Genomic DNA, 21,074 nt, shown 5'->3' with positions numbered 1-21,074 from the left:
TGCCTGGTGTTTCTCCAAGACTTAAGGGGTGTGATGCCCTTCACTGTAAGGAAAAAAGATATGGGAAACGTCCCCAGTGAATTTAACAGGTGGGTTTAGGGCTGGCTGTGTCTCTGGTGTAAGAATAGCTCCAGAAATTAACCCTGAGGAATGGGCTGGTCCTTCAGATGAAGTCAGTGCTTAAGGGTTGGTATGGTGGAAGGGGAAGGATGGGTGCACAGGCGGATATGGGTGTCCCAAAGCAATGTGACTATCTCAGGCGTAGCTCAGCTCCCATCAGTGGAGTGCAGGAATTATTCTGCCACATAAAATCCTTGCCCTGGTATGATGTGGCTGGATATACGCTTTCCAATTGTCAGTGGGGAAACTGAGGCACAGAGCAGTGTGTGAAGTGACTAAGATGGTGAAATAGTGAGTCAGGTCTTCTCCTGGGTCCTAGAACAGCAAACTGAACCCAGGAGTCCAGCCTCCTAGTCACCTGCTCTGGGTGGTAAAGGCTCAGAAGCAGCAAAAAAACCTCAATACATATGGGAGGGAAAACAGCTAGAAACTGCTTTTTTGCAGGACAGGGCTGCTGCTGAGCCCCTGCCCGTTCCAGCCTGGACACGAGCACATGTCTCTGACCACCCTGTCCTCCAGTTCCCCCAGGCTGAATGTTCCGGACTCCTAAGCCTTCTCTTTCCATTCAGGTTTCATTCTGGGCAATGCTAGCTGTGTGTCTCTCCTTCCCGCTGCTGTGCTCGTGGAGCCTCAGCCCCATCCTGCCTCCCAAGGCCGCTGGGTTGTTCAGAGCAGCCATTCATCTCCTGGGCCTCGTCTACCTTTGGTGTCGTGCAGCCTCGCACAAACCCAGCATTGTTCCTCCGGCTGGAAGGTTTTCATCAAAGGGCTCTGCTGGGTCCTGCCTCCAGGGGAAGCTCCGTGCTAAAGTGCATCTCCTGAGCTGGGAACAGCTTGTAGGACTGGGAGCTCACCCCTAGCTCCCCCTTTTCCCATCCCTGCCAGTATGAGAAACCAGATTTAATAGCTGGTGTCTCTTTCTGCTGGCTTGGGCTGTCCTCCCCTCCTCTGTGCCCATACCCCTTGAGCTTACCCTGAAAGTGCAGTGTTTCTTTCAGGTGGGAAGCAAACAGCAGAGCAGAGGTGCTCCCTATCTTGGGTTCTCTAGCACCTGTGGGAGCCTTGTCTGTTTTGGATCTCCCAGGTAAGTCCCTTAGAGGAGGGTGGTTTTGAGCAAGGAGCACCAAGAAAATCTCTGTGCTCTGGCAGGGCACCTCTGAAATGAGGGTCTGCGTGGAAGTGTGGTTCCCCAGGATGAATCTGGGCCCCAGATGCACAGAATCCCCCCCTTTGCAGAGGTGCAGGGAGAATTTAGCAAGGGGAAGCTTTGTGTAGGTGAGCATGGTGGTGGGAGCGTGGTGGCCCGTGCAATAACCCTTCATCTCCTGAAACATGCTTGAGCTGCTCTGTGATTCAAAGCCACGTGGGAGCCTGGTGGCAGAACAACAGTGAGCTCCCCAAAGCATTGGCTGCGCTGGTTCTGTGTCTGCCCCTCCAGCTCTGTGAGCTTCTCCCTGGGGATATGGACCAAACAAATTACCTGGGAAGCAATTTCAGCTTCATCTGGCTGAGACCTGCTGGCAACTGGGGAAGAAATTGCTGTTTCAGGTAGGCTGTGGCAAGAGATTTGTAAAAAAAAAAAAAAAAAAAAAAAAAAAAAAAAAACCCAACCCAAAAAACCCCAAACCAAAAAAACCCAAAACAAACACCAAAACCAATACAATGCTTTCCATGTGACAGGCAATACTTTATTATAACAGCCATAACCCTGGAGAGCAGGTGTTCTGGTTACATAGATGCTACAGTACTTGTCTATCCTACGGAAATGTGGAAACACTGCAATGCACTCAACGGAAATATGCCAAGAGACTATTAACAACTCCTCCTGGGAACTCAAGTGGGGTTGTGTGGCAGTGGCTGAGGCCAGAGCCTGGCCTTGTAAAGGAAAATACTGCAGGGCACCGTCTGTGTTAGTTTGTGCAAGAGGGCCACAGTAAGCCTGTGTTGATGTGGGAACGTCCTCCCCACCTTGCTAGCAGGGGGACATGGCATCTCCAGAGTTGGCCCTGGTAGCTTTGGTGCGACATGACTGGTGTGCGTTGGCTGGTGTCAGCCAGGTAAGGTAAAAGCTGCTATGTAAGTTCAATAAATATAAAGACAAGTCCTGCTCATTGTAGTGAAATAGGAACCAGAAAATATCTTAATTTCTAGGACCTAGCACCACTGTGTGTGGACTCTGGAGTGCTTTTAGGTAAGACAGGCGGAGATGCTCTCTGCTAGAGAGGTGGCTTACGAAAATAAAAGTTTTAAGGAGTTTTAGTTTTGGTGGCATGGGAAGGAATGAGGGGCCACCGAAAAGTCAGTAAAATCAGTTAAATACTCTGAAGTGACCAAGGATCCCCCAGTACAGCCAGCATGTTTGTCACCAGGTATGCAATCCAGATGTCACAAATCCACCTGGCTCAGGTTGTTTACCTGCATCTCCTCACCAGCTCAGTTTGGAAAGCTCAATGCTGCCTTCCTCTGAAAGCCACATCAGTGAACACCTCTCTCAGACACGCACAGAGCAGAGAGAATGATTTTGTAATACTGGTAAAACGGCTGGGCTGATGGCTTCTGGCTGTGGTGTTTAAAAGCTTGTGTAATGATACTTTCCCCTTCTGCCAAGTTTCCTATAGGCAGATCTCAAAGGTTGTGAATGCAAATCCCCTGGGGAAACAGACCTAGAGAGAAAGATGTTGGTGTGGGTATCTGAATGGGAGAGTCTCTAAAATCCTGTGTTGGATTCTGCTTGTAACTGGTAACAGAGATGTTAACTGGCATGTTGTAAAGACAAACTTAAAAGAGACAGCCTGGAGTGGATTCTCATCCTTTGTCCCTTGGACATTGGCTTGAGTTCAGGAGAAAGTGCTTTGGCCTCATTTGGCTACAGATGCCAATGGGTCTTGTGTTTATGCTGTGGAACTCCATTTCTCCTAGGAGCATTCTTCAGTGGGCAGGGATCTGAGTTTTGGCTGGGCACCATTGATAAAGGCATCTGCTTCAGGTGTTGCTGAGTTGTTGCTGTGGCTTCTACAGGGCAGCATCTTTGTGCTGCCTCCATTTGGCTTCATCTCACTGTTGATGCTGCCTGTTCCTCTTGCAAACAGCTTGGAGTTTCTCAAGGTGCTGGCAGAAGCTGCAGGGGTGAGCGGGTATGAGAGGAGGGAGGTTAGAAACATTTCATTCATGCTCTGCTTCACCAAATTGTATGAAAAACTACTTACGGTGCTTTGGTGTGGCCTGGATGCTGCTGATGATTGTGGGTATTGGCTGCTCCATGCTGTGAATGCAAGGACAGACTGTGAGGACCGCACATTCATTTCTCTGTGTCAGAAAAATATAGAGGACTGGAGCTTGGCCCATGTGAGCTGGGCTACATGGGTAGAGCCAAGTGCATGGCTGAGTCACGAAGGCTTAATCAGCAGTATCTGGGCAAAGCATCATCTAGAGAAGTGCTGGAACCCTGCAATGTGGGGAGTCTTAAGGAAAACTTCAGATCAAGTAACGGGGCTGAACTGTATGGGGACTGCTGGGATTTGTTTGTTCTTTGGGCAAACCTTCAATACCACACTCAAAGCTTGGGACGTCTGCTTTCTCCTTAGGTGTTTGGGTGCATCCCTTCCCCTCTTCAGGCACAAGGAAGCCCAGCTTACCTGCTCTCCTCCCCTTCCATCAGCTTCCTGTAAGTGAGGATCTCCACATCCAGTGCCAGCTTGATGTTCATCAGCTCCTGATACTCTTTCACCAGGTGAGCCATATCCTCCTTGCTCTTCTGTAGGGCTTCTTCTAGCTTGACTAGTTTGGCTTTGGCATCCTTGAGAGCCATCTCGCCATGCTCTCCTGCTTCTTTGATATGCTCCTCTAAGTACAGGCACTGGTGTTGCAAAGAGAAGAGGGTGGTGGAGGCATTAGGTGTGTTGTAGTTCAGACTTGCATATCAGAGTTTTGTCACCCACCCAGGACACACCTGGCTCTTTTGGGACACGATGCAGGACCTCAGCTTCTGGATCTGTATGTTTAGGTCTGCGATCTCCCGTCGGCTGTCAAGGAGATGACCCCCATAAGTGCCTGACTGGGTGCTTCCTTCATTCAGCTGCAGGAGAGATGGAAGAGTGGGTTATCTGCATGCCTCCTCTGCTGTAGCAAAGGAGTCTGCAAGGATTCCCACTGTGCTTGAGGAGAAACACCTAACGGGGGAAAAATAGTAGGTACGTGGAAGGATTTAGGGCTCATTCTCATATCCTCTTCTGGCTGTAGCTGTGTCAGGTATAGAGCACACTGTCTCTTGGGGTTAATCACATTCCTGCTCTTTGGAGGAGGCACTAGTGGAAGGTCATTTGCATCTTAGGTGGGACAAGCTGCCACTGGGAGATGTCCTTGCCTTTCTCCACTGACAGTATGGAGAGCCTAGAGCAATGAAACTGCTAATTTACACACCTGAGTTAGGAGGAGTTGATCTGGGTTAGCACCCTGTCCCTCCCTCCATTCCCAGGTATAGTCTGTCCCTCCACGTCTTGCTGATTCCTGTAATTTCTAGCTGATCTCTCCCCCTCTTCTCTCCCTGCCTCTCCCCAGTGTCAATCAGATAAGGAGACAAATACCTTTCTCCTGGTAAGCGCTTCAGCCTCCTCCCAGCTCCGAAGAGCCAGGGCTTCATACTGGGCCCTCACTTCTTCCACAATTCTGCTCAGATCAAGTTTGCATGCATTGTCAATTCCCAGTACAACAGAAACGTCCTTAATTTCTGTCAGCAGCTCCTCAAGTTCCTGAATAGCAAAGAGAGAATAGGACTGAGATACCAAGTAGTCAAAGCTGCAAGCCAGGAGAGAGATGAACTCTAGCAGATCTACTGTGCTTAGGTAGGCAAAGCATCTTCCATATGCAGTGTGAAGATGGTGAGATTTCCTAGGTTTTCAGTCTCTGAAGTTTGGAAGCTGATGATATTTTCTCCATAAAATCCAGATTCAGGCTAGGGTGTTTGGTTTGGGACCTTTAGATGCAATCTGTTACGAGTCTGGCAAAATGGTGCGTTTCCAGTGCATCAAGAGCAGGTTAATCAAACTGTTGGTCATGCTTCAATACCTATCAATATTCAGATGGTGGGCATAGATGTCTTGGGCAAGAAATAGGGCAGTGTGAATCATTCTGCAGGCTGGCGGTGCTAGAAAAATGTCTTTGCCCAGCTCTGCTTCAGTATCTAGAGAGGCTGTGGCTGCCACGTCTGTTGTTATAGTCTGCTTCGTGTCTGGTAAAAGAAGGGAGAAACAGGACTCTTCTGTGAACATATCTGTTGCTAGCAGGCCTATTCCACTCCCCAGAGCTGCTCTGGTATGCTGGGGAAACTCAAGCCACCATGGGGGGAGCAGGAACTTGTACACACAGGCGGCAATATCGCTGACTGGGATATTTGCTCTTGATAGCTGACTCAGTCACAGCTTTAGAAAAAGGAGCCAAACAATGATGAATGCAGGCTCCCCTCAGTGAACCTAAAAAGGACCCTTAATCCATGCCTATAAACTGCACTCCTGGGTGGTTTGTATCCAGGCAAGACATGACTTGATGTTGAGCAGATGGTGTACACATTCACTTGGCAGCTCCCCCCCCCAGTCTCAGACTGCTCCTGCAGGGGTGTCACTCTTATCAGTATCTTGCAGTTGCCTCTGACTTACACCAGCCTTGAAAGAGAGCAGCATACATCTCTCTCCATCTCTTAACCTTTCATCTTGATGTTTTTGTTCTTCCCTTTTGTGCTGAGGGCTCTAATCTCTTAGAGAAGCATTTGTATACCTTGTTTGCCTTGCCTTCCCCTGACTGGGGAAACAAAAGGCATCCTGACATGGTGATTCATGAATAACAGAAAAATACCCCACCACTCTTCCAAAGAGCAGGATTATCAGTGTATTTTTTTCTTACTGGTGTTTAATCCTTGAGCCTCTTTGTTAATCTTTGAGCAGGTTAGTAGCTATATGAGAAAATGCATGTTTATTGCAAATACTTGAGCATCCTCTGCCAGGGGGAAAAAAAAAAAACAACCTGGTGGTTATTAATGGGGATCAAGGCTGGGATTTTCTTCTGATTCATACCAACATGCTGTGAGCAAAGCTGTCAAGCAAAATTTTCCTCATTTGCCCTTCCACTGGATATGTGTGCCTATATGTTGATGTCAGACAAATCAACAGGTACAGGCGAGAAAATGACTAACCTGAAAACGAGCTACGGAGAGGAGAGGGCAGAGAGAGAGGGGTGGAGGGTAATTTCTGTGCATGAAGCATAGGGTAAAAAAAAAAATAAAAATAAAAAATGCAGCCTTCTGCCAGGACAGCAGTGTGGGATCTGGAAGAAATAAGCTTAAGAAGATCCTCACAGCAGGATCTGATTTCGAACTACCTCTGTGAATTGCCTTGCACCAGGAATAATCTTGTAACTTTAGAGAAAGTAAGGCTTCATGGTTAGTTGCAGGCAGGGTATGTATTCTAATGCAGTTCTGATATTATGCAGGTCCTTCCACAATTCTGCTCAGATCAAGTTTGCATGCATTGTCAATTCTCTCTGTGCCTCAGTTTCCCCATGAGGGGTGATAACATTCCTCTGTCAAGCATTTTAATTGTTTGTATTGGTAGAATTTAGACAAATCACTGGTATTCCCAAAACACTGCTGAGCCTGCTTGGTAACATTTTACAGGGTCTGAGTAGGTGGCTGTAAATCACCTCACCCTGTTTGAGTAGATACAGGCATGCTGCAGACTCTGTATCCTTCCCCCCTTGCTGAAATCATACCTGACTGCTCACCTATTGTTTAGGTGGAAATGGAGTGGGTTGGATTGCGTTAAAGAGCATCCAGCACCTCACCTAGGTTCACCAGGGCTTGTCCTGTTTTGTTGTGAGTCCTTCCTCTGAATCTGAATAGAATAATACTCAGCTCATTCATGACCCGGGGTGCTTGGTCTCAAGGCACACGTTATCAGTGGGGGTTAGGAGCTGAGCCCAAAACCAGCCAGCTTGGGAGTTCCTGACTGTTAGAGTGGAGACCTACTGGAGCAGCCTTCCTGCAGGAGCTGTGGGGCAGAAGGAGCACCCTGATCAAATTTAAAATGGAGCTGGTTTAGTTAAGGGAAGGAGATTAGCTCATGAGACCCTGCTTTAAGCCACCTAACAGTTGTCTGCAACACCATGCAACTTCCCTGGACAAGCTCTCATTTTGGTGTACATTTGGAACAATGCCCTCTCTGTTGTGGAGCTGTCCCATGTTTTTTTGCATATCAGCTTGTGTGTTCCCAAGCCATTCTCCCCGTTGCATTTTTACCTGCTCATAGATGGTTTTTTTCAGATCCATCAGCTCTTGGAGCCCGTTGAGTTTTACCTCCAGCTCAGTTCTGTGCAAGGAACTCACATCTAAATCCTACAGGAGATGGAAAGTGTATTAATCAATAGTTTGTCTTTGAGTTTGTAGCAAGAAGTCTTTCCCACTGCCACCTCTCTCCCAGCAAGTGCCCTGCTTGCTATTTATTGGCAGGTACTTGTGAAACTGCTCTCCAGCTCTACAAGTACGGGAAGCTCCTTTGTGGACCTTTTTCCTCCGCAGGTTTTTGGTTGGTTTTTCGGGGTTTTTTTTGGGTGATCACTTTGGTAGAAGTCTGAAATGAGGTAGGGTGGAGAAGGAAACAGGCAGGGCTGGTCCATACCCACTCATCTTTTGTTCACCACAAAACGCACAGGTTATTGAAAACTGATGTCGTCCACACAAGTCACCAGAACTGCCCTTACTGGCTGATGAGTGTGTCAGGGAAAACATGCAATTAGCTGTAATGATCATTTGCAGAGAACGTTTCCTCTAATAATACCCTGCATTCCTGCACCTTGGAATTTTTTTTTAATGTAAAGGCAGTGCACAAAGCCTCCCGTTTCAGCTGATATGCAAATACAGCTACTTCTGGGGCGGGATGTTTAAACAGGGTGTGGCCATGTGACAGGAAACAAAAGCAAACACATTTATCAATTTCCAGCCTTTCCCAACCTATGATGTCATTCTGAGAGGAAACATGCCAGGGAGGAGAGGTGTTGCCTCAGAGGCCTCGGAGGGTCCTGGGGTGCAGACCTGGCCAGTGCAATTGCTGTGTGGTTGGGTGGAGGCATGGTCTGACCCCCAGGTGCTGCCACCAAGAGCTGTGGGGCTTTTCTGTAACCACAAGTGGCCCGGACTCACTTGTACTTTTCCTATTGAAATGGTGACTGTCTTCACCACTCTGCTGTCCTCCTCAAGACCTTGTTACCTCACAAAATATTTGTGGTACAAGGACTCAGTCCAGAGCTAGCTCTTGGCTACCTCTGCACTGCCTTAGCTGAGCCTGGACCATCTTGCCTCTCCAGGCTCTTCTGCGACTATGCAAAGCCAGCGTAGAGCCCATCCAGATGAAAATCTTCTCTTGCCACTGACCTTTTTGAGCTCCATGAAGGTGTATTCCATGCCGCTACAGAGGCGAATTTCATCCTCGTATCTAAGGGCAGTGAAAAAAGCAGTAAGAAATTGCACATGGTGAAAGCTCTGGGGTGCTCAAGGTTTTCTTGCTGGCCCCAAAAAGTGTTGGTAGAAAAGCTTTAAGCTTTTACTATGATGACCCACCTCCTTGATGTACACTAGACAGCAAGGAGAGATATCTCTTAGGTGTGAGCATCTTGGACAAGAGAGAGGGTAACAAGCTGCCACACAGCAGCTGCTCTGTAGTAATACTGTGAGCACTTTGTCTGAAGACCCCCGGAGTAGAGAGGAGGTAGCTTTAATTTTAATTTAATTTGAGGGCTAAGCAACCTCAGGTTACCTCACATTTGCCACAGAAATGTAGAGAGTAGGCATGGAGAAGTGGGGTGTGGTGAGTTATTCTCTGTGAAACCCAGTTGCATGCCCAAAGACTCCTAAATTTTCACCCTAAGCCCAACTCTTCTGTTTCTTTCAGGTATCCTCAGCATTTAATTTCCAGAGTCTGAGAGTCTTCTCAACGGAGAAAACTTTGGCTTGTGAAAATTCTGAGAATACTGGACTGATGTCATAACTTATTCTAAACGTAGCGCAATTTGTGAACTAATACAGGACCTGGCAAAGCAATTCGTGGAAAACACTGCCCACAGAGCAGAAGGTAACAAAAACCGGACGGAATAGGGTGGAGTCCTAATGGCTAAACATCCAGCAGAGGAACCAACCCCGCAGGTGTTTAAAAACAGGTTTGATAAGGCAGGACCAGGATAGCAAAGACTTAGTCCAGGGGCAAATGCATTTCTTGATGGCCAGCAGCAGACATGGGAGGTAGCTTAGGGAATACACCAACCCTTGTTGGCTCTTGGGATGAAAATGTGGCTAGCCCTGGTGTTGCCAAAAGTAGGTATCTGACCAAGAAGCCACAGGGTCTCTTTTGGGCCTGGTGAGTGACCAGCAACGGTTGGTTCATTTGCCATGCAGGAGCATTATGTGATGGGTGTTTGGTATCTCCCACTGTGCTGCTGGACACGCTTTGGGAGTGTTAGCTCTTCTGCTGAGACCAGAGCAGGTTGTGCTCTCAGGGAGGTCGTGGCTTCCCTGCTCTTCCATGATACCTCAGGCTCCTCTTATCCTAATGTGCACATAGCATTTCCAGGCTGTGAAATAAACCTTTCAGTGCTACTTACGGATGTCACCAAATTGCTATGGGGAAGGCTGAGACCTTTGGGAATGACATAAAATGGCATCTCTTAACAGAGTGATGGTGATAAAATCGGGAACGACAGTTATGTTCTGTTGTCTGGTGGTCTCGTGCATCATCACTCCAGTTACTCTTAAGAGCCATCCCTGCTGTTGTACAAACCTTTAGGAGAAAGAGGAGCTGTGCCTAGGAGCAGAAAGAGGAGAAGGTATTGGGAATGCAGCACAGGGGATCACATTGCAGGGCATCATGCTCAGGAGTTGAACTGAAATATCAAAACCAGCTCCCTGGAGCTGTTGCTTCCTTGACAGAGGGGATAGTGAGGGCAGGGAGGGGATCTGACAGTAACAGACTCTACAGTTAGGCACTTCTAAGGTTCCTTTTGAGTACCCCCGTGGTGTTAAACTCGCCCTTTCCTTGCCTGCTTTTATAAGGCCAGGTAGCATGGCTAACGAGATTTACCTGTCTGGTTTCTCTGCTCTTTAGCTGGAATGTTAGCCATGCTGCCAGCAACTATGTACTGAGCTTAATTACAGCCTGCCACTCTTCCTTCATCCTCATTGCATCTCAGCCCAATCCCAGTCTGTCTCAGCCTGCCGAAGCAGCTTCACACATTGCCGGGCGCTGACATAATCTTGCATATTGAACAAACAACGCTCCTGACTGAAAGAGAGCAGGCACAGCCAGCCAAACGTGCTCGCCACATGGCTCCGGAGGCACCTGGCGGCCAGGAGATGACTCACATGGGGATGGAGCATTCCACAAACACATTACAGCATTTATCTCTTTGGAGATAATCCTCAAGCAGTCATGCATTAAAGCATAAATCCATCTCATCTCAATTTATGCACTTAAGACACACTTGAGATGAGCGTCTGGTTGCCTTGGGCCCCTTCCATAGGTAGTGAAGCAAAATCAGAGGTGAAACAAATTTCAGACAGGCTATGTTCCTCACTGAATGTGCCTTCAAGACTACTTTTGGGTGAAGATATAGTGGTAGGATGGATCTGAGCATGGTGGCATGAAATGAAGTCAGTCTTCCTCTTGTGGAGTAAGGAAATGGGGCAGAAAGCAGCTGAAAACCAACTGCAGAGGTTGAAGGGGGGTATCAGCTGTCTAGTCTTCAGGGGGCAAGATTTGACTAACACGATCCCTGGATCTCGGGAATGGATCCTCTAAGGACTGTATGCCCTATATTTTCCTGCAGTATCTCCCCAGTGCCACACCAGAGCAGGTCATCACAGACAAAAATGCCCTGCCTTCTCATTCAAATGGGTCTTTGCATGTGCAAATCACACTTGTGGGGAGCTGAAGCAAACACTTGTTGCAGATGTGTACCTCCGGGCAGTCATCCCTGTTTGGGTATCTTTTGGTATTTGATTTTTGAGCTTGATTTCCTAAAGCAGGGTTTGAGATCCCATGCCAGCCTCTCTGCTTCCCTCTTCCCTCTCCATCCGTCTCTATTTGGAATTGCTGGTTAATAGCAACCTAATTTGAGAAGGAGGTGCAAGTGTCCCAGCTAGTTAAATCTCCTGTATGATGTTTGGAAGGCAGTCCCTGGATAGAAAAGACAAATTAGGGCCTTACAGAGGGGCACTGGCAGGCAGATGTCACACATTAAGTGATCTGCTTGGGTGGTCACTGTGTGCATGGCATGTTATGTCTGGAGTGCAGCAGGAGGCATGAGAGCATAACAGTTAAATTTGCCAGTGAAGTTATTGGCTTTTCCCCCCCAAAAAAATTTCCTTTGGGAAAAGAAACCTCCACAGAAGTTGGAAGCCTCCAAAATTTGCATGGTTTAGGCAGACCATTTGCTCCAGAAAAACAACTGGGCTGAGGCAGCCTTCTCAAAGGAGGCATGCAGGACTCAGCAGAGCCAGTGTGGGTTAGGACGGGGTTGGATTGCTGCCTGGAGAAGGCTCAGCAGAAGTTCTCTCCCTGTGAATCACTAACCACTGGGAGCAGCATGGTGGATTGTCACTGTCGCAGAAATCCACCTGCACTGGTTTTGGGTGTTAACAGCACCCAATCACAGGGTGGGTTTTGCCTATTTGCTGGCTGCTTAGGTCACCCCTGGCACGGCTTGTGCCTTGCAGCTCACAAATGGGAGAAAGCAGAAAGGAAAGGCTCCGCAAATGAAGGAAAAGTGCTTTGAGGAGCAGTGTCATTTCTGAAGGCTGTTTTCCTGTGGCTGTGTAGTCCCACAAAGTGGGAACTCTTCTCAAGAGCGATAGTTGGGCTAGTCATAAGCTGGTGCCCATTGTGGATTCTCTGCTGTCTAATACTGTACACATGCTGCATCCTTATCCTCTGTGTCTGTTGGGTGTAGGGTGGGTGCTATTCCTCTAGTCAGTCTCTTTTTTTAATTTTGAGGGTTGTAGCATCCTTATCATGTCTATCCTATTGTCCAGCTAGGTAGTAACTGTCCAAGAAAATCAAAAGCTAGGGGGGAACAGACAGCCAGCCTGTTTGTGTAAGCACCTTTATCCTTAAGAAATCAGGCTGAAAAGAAATGAAGTGCCAGGCATAGGCATAATCTTGCATATGAGGCAATTTCTGAGTACAAATATGAGTACAAACTGTGAGAGCAGACATGGGTGATTGATCTGACATTTCTCCACCAGTCCAACCATTTTCCTATCTAGGTTTTCCTGACTGTCAGGGAATAAGACAAGAAATATCCTGTATAAATGCAGGGCCACAGAGCAGATACTTCCTCAAGGAAGTGCAAGGAAAACCAAGTGCTGCAGAGAGGGATGACAGGTCTTAATCTTTTTAGGGCAGGGAATGGATGGCACAATCCATGTTATGGCTTTAATCCAAGCTCAGGGTTGCTACCTGTCAGCAAAGCAAGCATCAGTGAGCCCAAATCTCATAGCAAAACCAATATCCAAATAAAGAGCAGACAGACACCCACCATGAGAAGTTTGGGGATTTCTAGGCACCTGGGTATCAGTGCGTCACTTTTTGAAGGAGGCTGAGCATAATGATTTTAGCATTAAAGTCAAGAACCAAAATTCCTAGTTCCTATTCCTGCTCCACCACCAGCTCCCTCTGTGAGCTTGAGCAAGACATTTAACTGCTGTGTCTCTGTTAATATTTCTGTAAGTGGAGGTATTGGTCCTTCCCCTAATTTGCAGACACATTGAGTAACTGATTTAGTCAAAGTCTGCAAAGAGCTTTAAGATCGTAGAATCATAGAATCTTTGGGTTGGAAGGGATCTTTTAAGGTCATCTAGTCCAACCCCCTGCAATGAGCAGGGACATCTTCAACTCAAGCAGGTTGCTCAGAGCCCCATCCAGCCTGACCTGGGATGTTTCCAGGGATGGGGCATCTCCCACCTCTCTGGGCAACCCCGCCAGGGTTTCACCACCCTCACGGAGAAAAATTTCTTCCTTATATGTAGTTGAAATCTGCCCTCTTTTAGTTTAAAACCATCACCCCTTGTCCTATTGCTACAGGCCCTGCTAAAAAGTCTGTCCCCATCTTTCTTATCAGCCCCTTTCAGTCCTGGCAGCTGCAGTAAGGTCTCCCTGGAGCCTTCTCTTCTCCCGGCGCTCTCAGGCACTTACTATTTTTGCATCGCTTTGTACATCAGGAACAGGTTTGGGCTATTGCTACAGTGATGTCTATCAGTGCCAGCGGAAGGGTAGTCCCTTAGCATTACTGTTCTGTTTTGACGGTGCCCATACATGGTGCTCTGCTGCAAATCAGCATGGAAGACTCCAGAGATCTTGTGTAGGCAGATGGGTGTAACTGTAAGGGAAAGTATCTAATTGTGGATTCATCTGTGGTATGCAAATGACACCGATAATAAGAAAAGCATTGTCTTCTTGAATGAGCCATGGCACATCTCAAATGCTTTTATCTGAAGATCTCAAGGCTCCTGGCAAAAGCAGCGATAAGCACGTGGTGCTGGTCCTCCCTTAAACTTTCAGCTGCCTCAGTATTTTCTGTCAAGAGGTTTTCTGTGATGTTTTGGTCACAGCAGAATTTTGCATTAAATGTTGTGGGGTGAAGGGCGAAAGGAAGGGGTATTTGTTAATACTAAACAGCCTAGATCCATAAAATGGTTTGGGGAGAAAGTTCTGGCTTGTTATAATAGTGTAGAGAATATATGTTTCTCTGTTTTAGTGGCTCTCATTCCTGATAATACTGTTCGCCAGAGCTGTTCTCTGGCCTGAGACTTTTCTCAGATGCCCTGCACTCTTCGGTATTTTGCTTTTTATGGGTTTCCTCTAATCTTTAGTTAATGAGGAAGAAGATAGGATGTTAACTTCTCAAATACACAGTTCTGTGCACATCAAACTAGGATTTCGTTCCTGGGAATAACAGGCTGTCTGTGTTAAATCAATCCCACACTACTCGTTGTGCACACAGCTGAACTGATACCTTGCAAACACATTCTCCCGTATAATATTCAGCTAGGCTAGACACCTACTTGCTTCGAAAGTTATCCATGGTGCTCAGGACCTTTGTCAGCTCTGACTCAAGATTTTCCTGTTCGTAGTTGAGCGCCTTCATCTCTTGATTCATTTTGCTCATGTACTGATCGTAGATGGCCTTGATGTCTGACTCGGAGTGGGAATTGTCTTGATCCTTCAGGAAGTTCCACCTCGTCGTCAGGATCTTGTTCTGTTGCTCCAAGCACTTGACCTGCAGAAGAGGTTTCAGAGACATTAGTAACACCAACAGCCAAAAGCAAAGCTGACTGCTTCTGGCAGGGCTGGAGATACTGAACTGTAGACCTTCAGAGTAGTGAGAAGCTGCTGGAATCAGCAGCAGATTTCCAGGTAAGAACAAGAAATCCCCTGAAAATTAGGCCTGAGGACAGAGGGTTATAGGGACTTATAAAGTTTTTACACATTACCTACCAATTGATTCTTGATAGAACATGTTCGCATGAAAATGAATGTGCATCTTTTATTAAGTCACTGAAAAATAAGAACTGTTCAATGCTAGTCCCCTTTGCCTGTGAACATATTGAAAGAACGGCTGAAAATCCACCACAGGTCATGCACAGATGTCCAGGGTGAAAGTCAGATTTACTACCTTGGAGTGGCACAAACAAAGATAACTGCTCTCAGATCTGTAGGATTACACCATGGTGAAGTTTGAGTAATGAATCAGAGTCCTGGTTTGTATTGCAAAGCAACATAGACAAGGCCTATGGGAACTCTAGAGAATAAGCAAAATAATTACAGACTCCACGTGAGGTCTGTGTGTGCGTGCGCCTGTCTGCTTGAGAGAGGATACACTGCATTTTCATCCACCCACCGTTTGATGAATCTGGCACTCTTCTTTCCTAATATTCACAATCTTAACAGTAATGCTCAGTGTTTAACAGTTTTCATCTTCAAAGCTCTTGGCTAAGTTCAATTAATTACCTAACTGCCACCGCTCTTTCTTACTCCGCTGTGAACAAAATCAAACTCCTTCAGTCACGTTTTGGCTGGCGATTTGTGAGTTGCCTCCAACAGTGTCCTCCACTCTGTCGTGGAGATGATTCAAGGCTGATGCTATGCCCTGTGCGGTGTGAGTGGTGGGGTGCAGATGCTATCAGGCCTTGACCTTCTGCTTGGCCTTCAGCTTTGACTTTAACTTTCTGTGGCCCGAAGCAGCATCAGTGCATTGAAGAGGCAAGAGTTCCCAGCTGCTGACCACTGCACAAATGCACACGGTGAGAGACAGTATCTTTCCCAAAACGCTTCCTGTCTGAACAGAGGGGTGGGGGGTGGGGGGGAGCAGGAGCAGAGAGCAGCCAAGCAAAGCAAAAGCGCTGCGATGCTCAGTCACTTTTCAGCAGAAGGGATGTGAGTGTTGGGACCTTTCTGGTCTCAGTTAGAGACCTGATCCTTTCTTCCTGATATCTTGACACATGGCTGTAGACATCCCATCAGTAGTCCAGTCTGCTGACTGGCTGCTTTGCCCTGGCACAAAACCAGAGTGGCACAGTGTGTGTGTGTGTGTACGTGTGCACGAGGCTGAGAACCAGAGGATGATGCTGCAGTAGAGCCAGAAAGGGGCATTGCAAGTGGCACAAGTAGCCTCCGGAGCTACCAGGAGCCAGTTGGGCCATTTGTTCTCTCAACCTGAGACATCTTGGGGATTGTGCTAGAACATCCCTCAGCGGGACTGGTGTCAATCTGTGGGATTGGCTGTAGCAGCCTGTCATCATAAGGCAGCCTCCCCGTTTGCTGCTGGGACGGTAAATGATTGAATGCTTTGGCTGTTGTTCTAAGTCCATCTCTGACCCTGAAATCAAGTCTCAGTTCCTGACGTTGCTCCCGATCCTTAGCTGCTCTTTTTCACTCTCCTTCAAACTCTTCAGTTTCTTTCCTGTTCCCAAACCCCATCCCCTGGGCTGAACTGCTTACATCTTGGCTTCTTATATGGCATCCTTCTTAGCAGAAATTCTTCTTGCAAAATCTTTTAACATGAGCTTTGCAGCAGAAGAATCACCCAGATCTGGCCTTATTTCCTGGAAAATTATGCCTGAACACAGAAGAAGTGACCAAAGCTTGCTCCTTGCAGACCTCTACTTCTGTGCTGCTCAGGCTAAAGGTGGGGCTTCAAACAGGGGCTCCATGACTTGGCTTTTCCCTATCTTCCATTTGGACATATGTGCATGGAAAATAAACACTCGCAGATCTGGAACAGCCTGCTGGAAAACCATCAGCAGCAAACTCCTGAAGTTAGTGTGGTCAATTATTTGAGGAATTAGCCGCTCAGGCTTGAGACCATCTGAATTCCTGATTAAAAAGACAAATTCTCTTTGACAAGGAAGTGTCATTACTTTCCTCTGGAATGAGAGCCCGAGGCAGGTGGCTGAATTTTGCCACTTGATGTAACACTTGAAGCTACAACCTTCAAAGCTAAATGCAGGAGCTGCTACAACTGAAGTCAAAGCCACACAACTACGGTGGGTGTTTGTATCTTCTGTCCATCAGGCTCTGAAACACACACTTATCAGCAGGCCATCAGATTGGGTTTATCAGGAAACCTGGAGGCTCTCTCACTTCTTCCGTCCCTGTTTGCAGGGAATAAGCTAGTGCATATGGTCTGTCTCATGTACATATTGTTGCTGCATGGTCTTGTCCCATGTCCTCTACCCCCATCCTTTCTGCTGAGGTGTGGTTTCTGTGCAGGACTAACATCCACACAAACCCTGACCTCTTGATCTGGATAGTCAAAGGACAGTCCTGCAGCACGTGCAACACAACCCACCTGGGTGATTTCCAAGCCAGGGGTTTTCCAAATTCACATTGCCAAGATCTGTGCTTGGAAAAGCACAGACGTGGAGGCTGCCATGCCCCTCCATCCAGGGTCAGCCCCTTGGTACCACCACATGCCTGTTTGCACATGTAGGTGGGGTTGGTTCACAACTATTCACTTTGGATAGATGCTATGGGAGAAGATTTCCCCGCCCTTCTCCTTCCCAGTGTGAATTCAGGTCCTTTTAGAGGTAGAGTTAAAACAGAAGAAAAAAAAATTCCAAGCCGTAGTAGCTTGGCGTTGAGTGCCTGCATTGTAGACTGCAGTGAAGCAATCCTCCTAGGAGATTACCATCTGTTTACAGAGCACCAGGGCTTTGCAGAAACCTGCCTCGGCTAGATGAGTTGTTTTCCTTTGAGAAAACCTTCTGCCTTCTCATGGATCTTAAGAGATGAAAGCGACACTTTCTTGGCTAAGCACGCAACCCCTCGCAATAAAAACCACAGAGGAGGGAGGTGGGTGGGGGGTGTCCCTGGCCCACCACATTGCTATGGAGGTGAATTTCCAGCTCTCCTTAGCAGTCAGAGAAGAATTTGAGCTGCCGCCTTAATCAGCATCACCGCCCATAGCTGTTTGTCCACTATGGGAGCCAAGGCCTGCTCTGTCCGGCACTGTGCCTCTGTGCCTTTGCTGCTCAGGCAGGGCAGGGTCCCCGAGGGCAGGGACCCATGGGATGACAGGCACAGCAAAGGAGATGCATGGGCTGCCTGATGCTGCTGACCACAGATGCAGCCCGGCTTCACCTGGAGATGATAGTAGCCCTTGTTAAAACAGATAGCACTGAAGGAATAACTAATTGGGTAATTACTGTAATATTCAGAACCTGGCTGAAGGCCTTGATAAGTCTCTTGAGAGACTGGTTAGTGTCTGCTTCCCCACCACCATCCTTGTCCCCATGCTGCACCATGGTCCTCAGGAGCTCACCTTACCTTCTCAATTAGGGTCACAAATTGATTGTTGAGCAACTTGATGTCCTCTTTCTCCTGCTGCCGCATGGCTTGGAAGTCTGAGTCAATATCAAGGTGCACGGGGGCCAGGAGTCTCCCGTTGATGGAGAAGGAAGGGTAAGAGGAGCATCGGTGTCCACTGTCTCCATGGAGGCTGAGAGAGCCATAACCATTGCTGGCCAACCCGTTGGGACTGCAGCGGCCCAGGCGATCCGGGGACGTGCTGGCTGCTTTTCCTCTGCTCATCTTCCCTGACACCTCCCAAGAGGAGAGGGAGCCACTGGTGAAGGCTTTGCAAGGGTTAGTCATGCTCGGCTTGTGGCTCTGCAGCTCGAGGGAAGGGGAAGGGAGGGAAAGGGGGAGAGAGAAAAAAAAAAAAAAAGAGATGAAATTTTCTTGCTGCTGCTGCCTCAAAGGGAAGGAGAGTAGTGGCACGCTGAGGAGTTTGGTCGGCTTAATTCCTGTCTCCTCAGCTCGTGGGTTGGCTAATGAATTACAAGCACCTGTTCTCCTATGTTCATTAAACGGAGGAGGGTGTAACCGTTGATGTAATCCAGATCAACCTGTTGGCTTTTTTTTTTTTTTTTCTCCCTCCTCTCTCTATACCCTCCTTTCTTCAGGAGCCTGTTTGTGTGGTGAGGGCATAGGCACTCGCAGCAAAAACAAATCACTCACAGGTAATTCACTGGGCCCCAAGCAGCTGCTTTCCTCATCCTTAAATGGTGAAGAAAGCAATCAAAGGTGCTGGGCTGCAGCAGGCTTGGGGAAGGCAGCTCTGAGCATGGCTGCTGCACTAGTACTTGGCACATGGAGCCTGGGTTCAGCTCCTGGCTGGTTTCCAGCCAAAATCTTCAGGAAGGAATTGTAATCCTTTTTTTTTTTTTTTTTTTTTGGAGGGGTGAGGTGGGGGTGAAGAGGTGTTTAAAATCATAAAGAAAGAGTCTGAATTGGCTAAGGGTAGGAGTTTGGAAACACATCTCAAGCTCATCATGATTAGAGGTGCTCATGATCTTCCTTTGACCACATGGGCACATCGCAAAAGCTTCTGGTGCTCTGGGTGTTTTAGGGATGATAGGTCTGGTTTTGAGACCCCTGGGTGTGGGGACCAAGAGTCCTGAGGTTATTCAGTCATCTGGTCTGGCAAGAACAGAAACTCAAAACCTCTAGACGCTGAATTAGATCTCGAAAGTGCCCAAGTCCATCTTTGCTGCGCCCCCACTCCTTGAAAGCCCTTTAAATGCTGGCACTGGAGACACCAAAAACCACTGTCTTTTAATGAATTCTAGGCTGCTAAGGTGGCACGCCCTTAAATACCTGTTTGGACCTAGGTATAAATCAGTGTTGGACATGGCTCTCTTGAAAGCATTTTCCTGCTTTAACTCAGTTTCATATGTGAAAAATCAGGACAGAAGAACACCTGTTTCTGCCTCTTTTTGTCTATTGGCACTGTGGTGTTCTTGGGAAAGGGAATGGTCTTCTCTGGCCAAAACTTGGAATTTACATTTTGTGGGAAAGCCGCTATTTTACGGTCTGGTTCTGCCACACGTTGGAAGACAAGCTGGGAATTTCCCTGCCAAGTGAAGTGAAAGAAAGCTTGGATCTGTCACAGACCTGCTTCAACAAGAAACATGTCTGATGTTGTAGTAGTGTCTGTCTTAAGAAGGACTTCAGAAGGAAGATGACCCATTCCAGTACAGTTAACCTATTCTTCTTTCTTGGCAATATTTTGCCAAGAACAGCGTGCTTTCACATGGCATGTCCATCTTACCAAAACACCCTTTCCAGGGAAAATGTTTCCCCTGGTGATCCATTTGAATACCAAGTCCCTCATTCAATGGATCCTTGTCAGGACTTTTCAGTTTAATCCTGACGGTTTATTTTAAGGATTAAAACAAAATTTATGGCTGGGACATGACAAAGCTCATGGCTCTTGCAAGGTGAGGTGAGATTATCTCATTGTGGGCTGCTCGTTTGTGGCTTTGTGGTTGCAGGCACATCAGTGTTCCTGATTAACATCATCAGGTCGTGGGGTCACCTGGCAGGTTTTTTGCTCTATCTGGTACTGAGGGCAGTTGTGATAGCTCCTAGGAAGGAGATAGAGGTGAAATTAGGCTAGTTCAATTTAATAGCAGCTGGGAGCAATATTCTGCACTGAGCTAGGTCGGATATTGCATGATTATGATTTGCAAGATCCCAGGAAGCACTGCTGCAGAGAAAGCATTGCTGGTCATCGCATCGACAACCACATCTGCCTGAGCATCAGTCCCTACTTGTTTCTCCTCTAAGTATCAATTCTTTCTCCCTGCCCCGCCCCCCCCCCGCACCTTTTTTTTTTTTTTTAATGAAATTTCTAACACTGGATCCAGCCTGTGAGGATATCCAGTTCAGCTGAAATAGCATCTCCCAGTGCAGAATGGCACAAAAATCTCTCCAGGTGATCAGATCTAATTGTAACATGTTGCTTGGTGCCTTTTGAGTCCCAAAATGTGGGACTCAAATGCTTACTGCACAGCATCGTGTACTATATCCCACACCCTCTCTATTAGATGTTGGAGGCAGGGGCCGAATCATTCTGCCACGGAAAGATGCAGAAGGATGATGGCTTAGGATTAAAGCTGCCTTTAATGCTTAGGAAAGGCGGAGTGGAAAGCCTTTTTCAGTGAGTGCATTGGGGCCACTCTACTCTGAGATGAGCAAGGCTTTTCGAAGTCCTGCCTCCTTCCAGAAGGATGGATATAATTTGCAATAACCCTCTAAAGAAAAGTATTTGCAAGTGGTCATCTCTGCTGGCAGGTGATGTGAGGATGTGTGGGAAGAGCTTGCAGAGAGAGGATTAACCTGCTTTCTAACCTCTCCTGTCTGGGTGCCAAGGCTGAAGCTCCTGTTGTCCCACCTGCTCCGTGGAGCGGCGAGGTGGGGATCCAAGCTTGCCCTCTTACGGGGGGACACTGCTGCTCATGGTGCTGGGTCCTAGGCGGACCCTAATTTCAGTCTAGCCAGGGCATTGCTCCATGGCAATGCCCAGCGGCCTGACACTGAAGTGATGCTGCTCTTTGGTATCACAGGTGCACTTAGCAG

The 21,074-nt window shown here is 47.6% G+C and overlaps 1 protein-coding gene across 1 annotated transcript; it reads right to left on the bottom strand.

Annotated features, from left to right (window-relative positions):
• Positions 1-3,035: 3,035 nt before the first annotated feature.
• On the bottom strand, positions 3,036-19,392 carry LOC309414581 (keratin, type II cytoskeletal 80-like; the record flags this gene model as incomplete). The annotated part of the gene is made up of 9 exons (XM_082011924.1): positions 17,979-19,392; positions 14,216-14,430; positions 8,537-8,597; positions 7,406-7,501; positions 4,704-4,868; positions 4,070-4,195; positions 3,756-3,976; positions 3,327-3,382; positions 3,036-3,238 (listed from the first exon to the last, which is right to left on the bottom strand). The coding sequence occupies exons 1-9, from the start codon at positions 18,303-18,305 to the stop codon at positions 3,036-3,038; spliced, it is 1,470 nt and encodes a 489-aa protein (XP_081868050.1). The 5' UTR covers positions 18,306-19,392.
• Positions 19,393-21,074: the final 1,682 nt, after the last annotated feature.

The sequence above is a fragment of the Phaethon aethereus genome (genome assembly GCF_964289735.1).
Source record: "Phaethon aethereus genome assembly, chromosome: 29".
Classification (NCBI taxonomy): Eukaryota; Metazoa; Chordata; class Aves; order Phaethontiformes; family Phaethontidae; genus Phaethon; species Phaethon aethereus.
The sequence above is the reverse complement of the archived record's forward strand: the minus strand, read 5'-3'. Positions and strand labels throughout refer to the sequence as shown.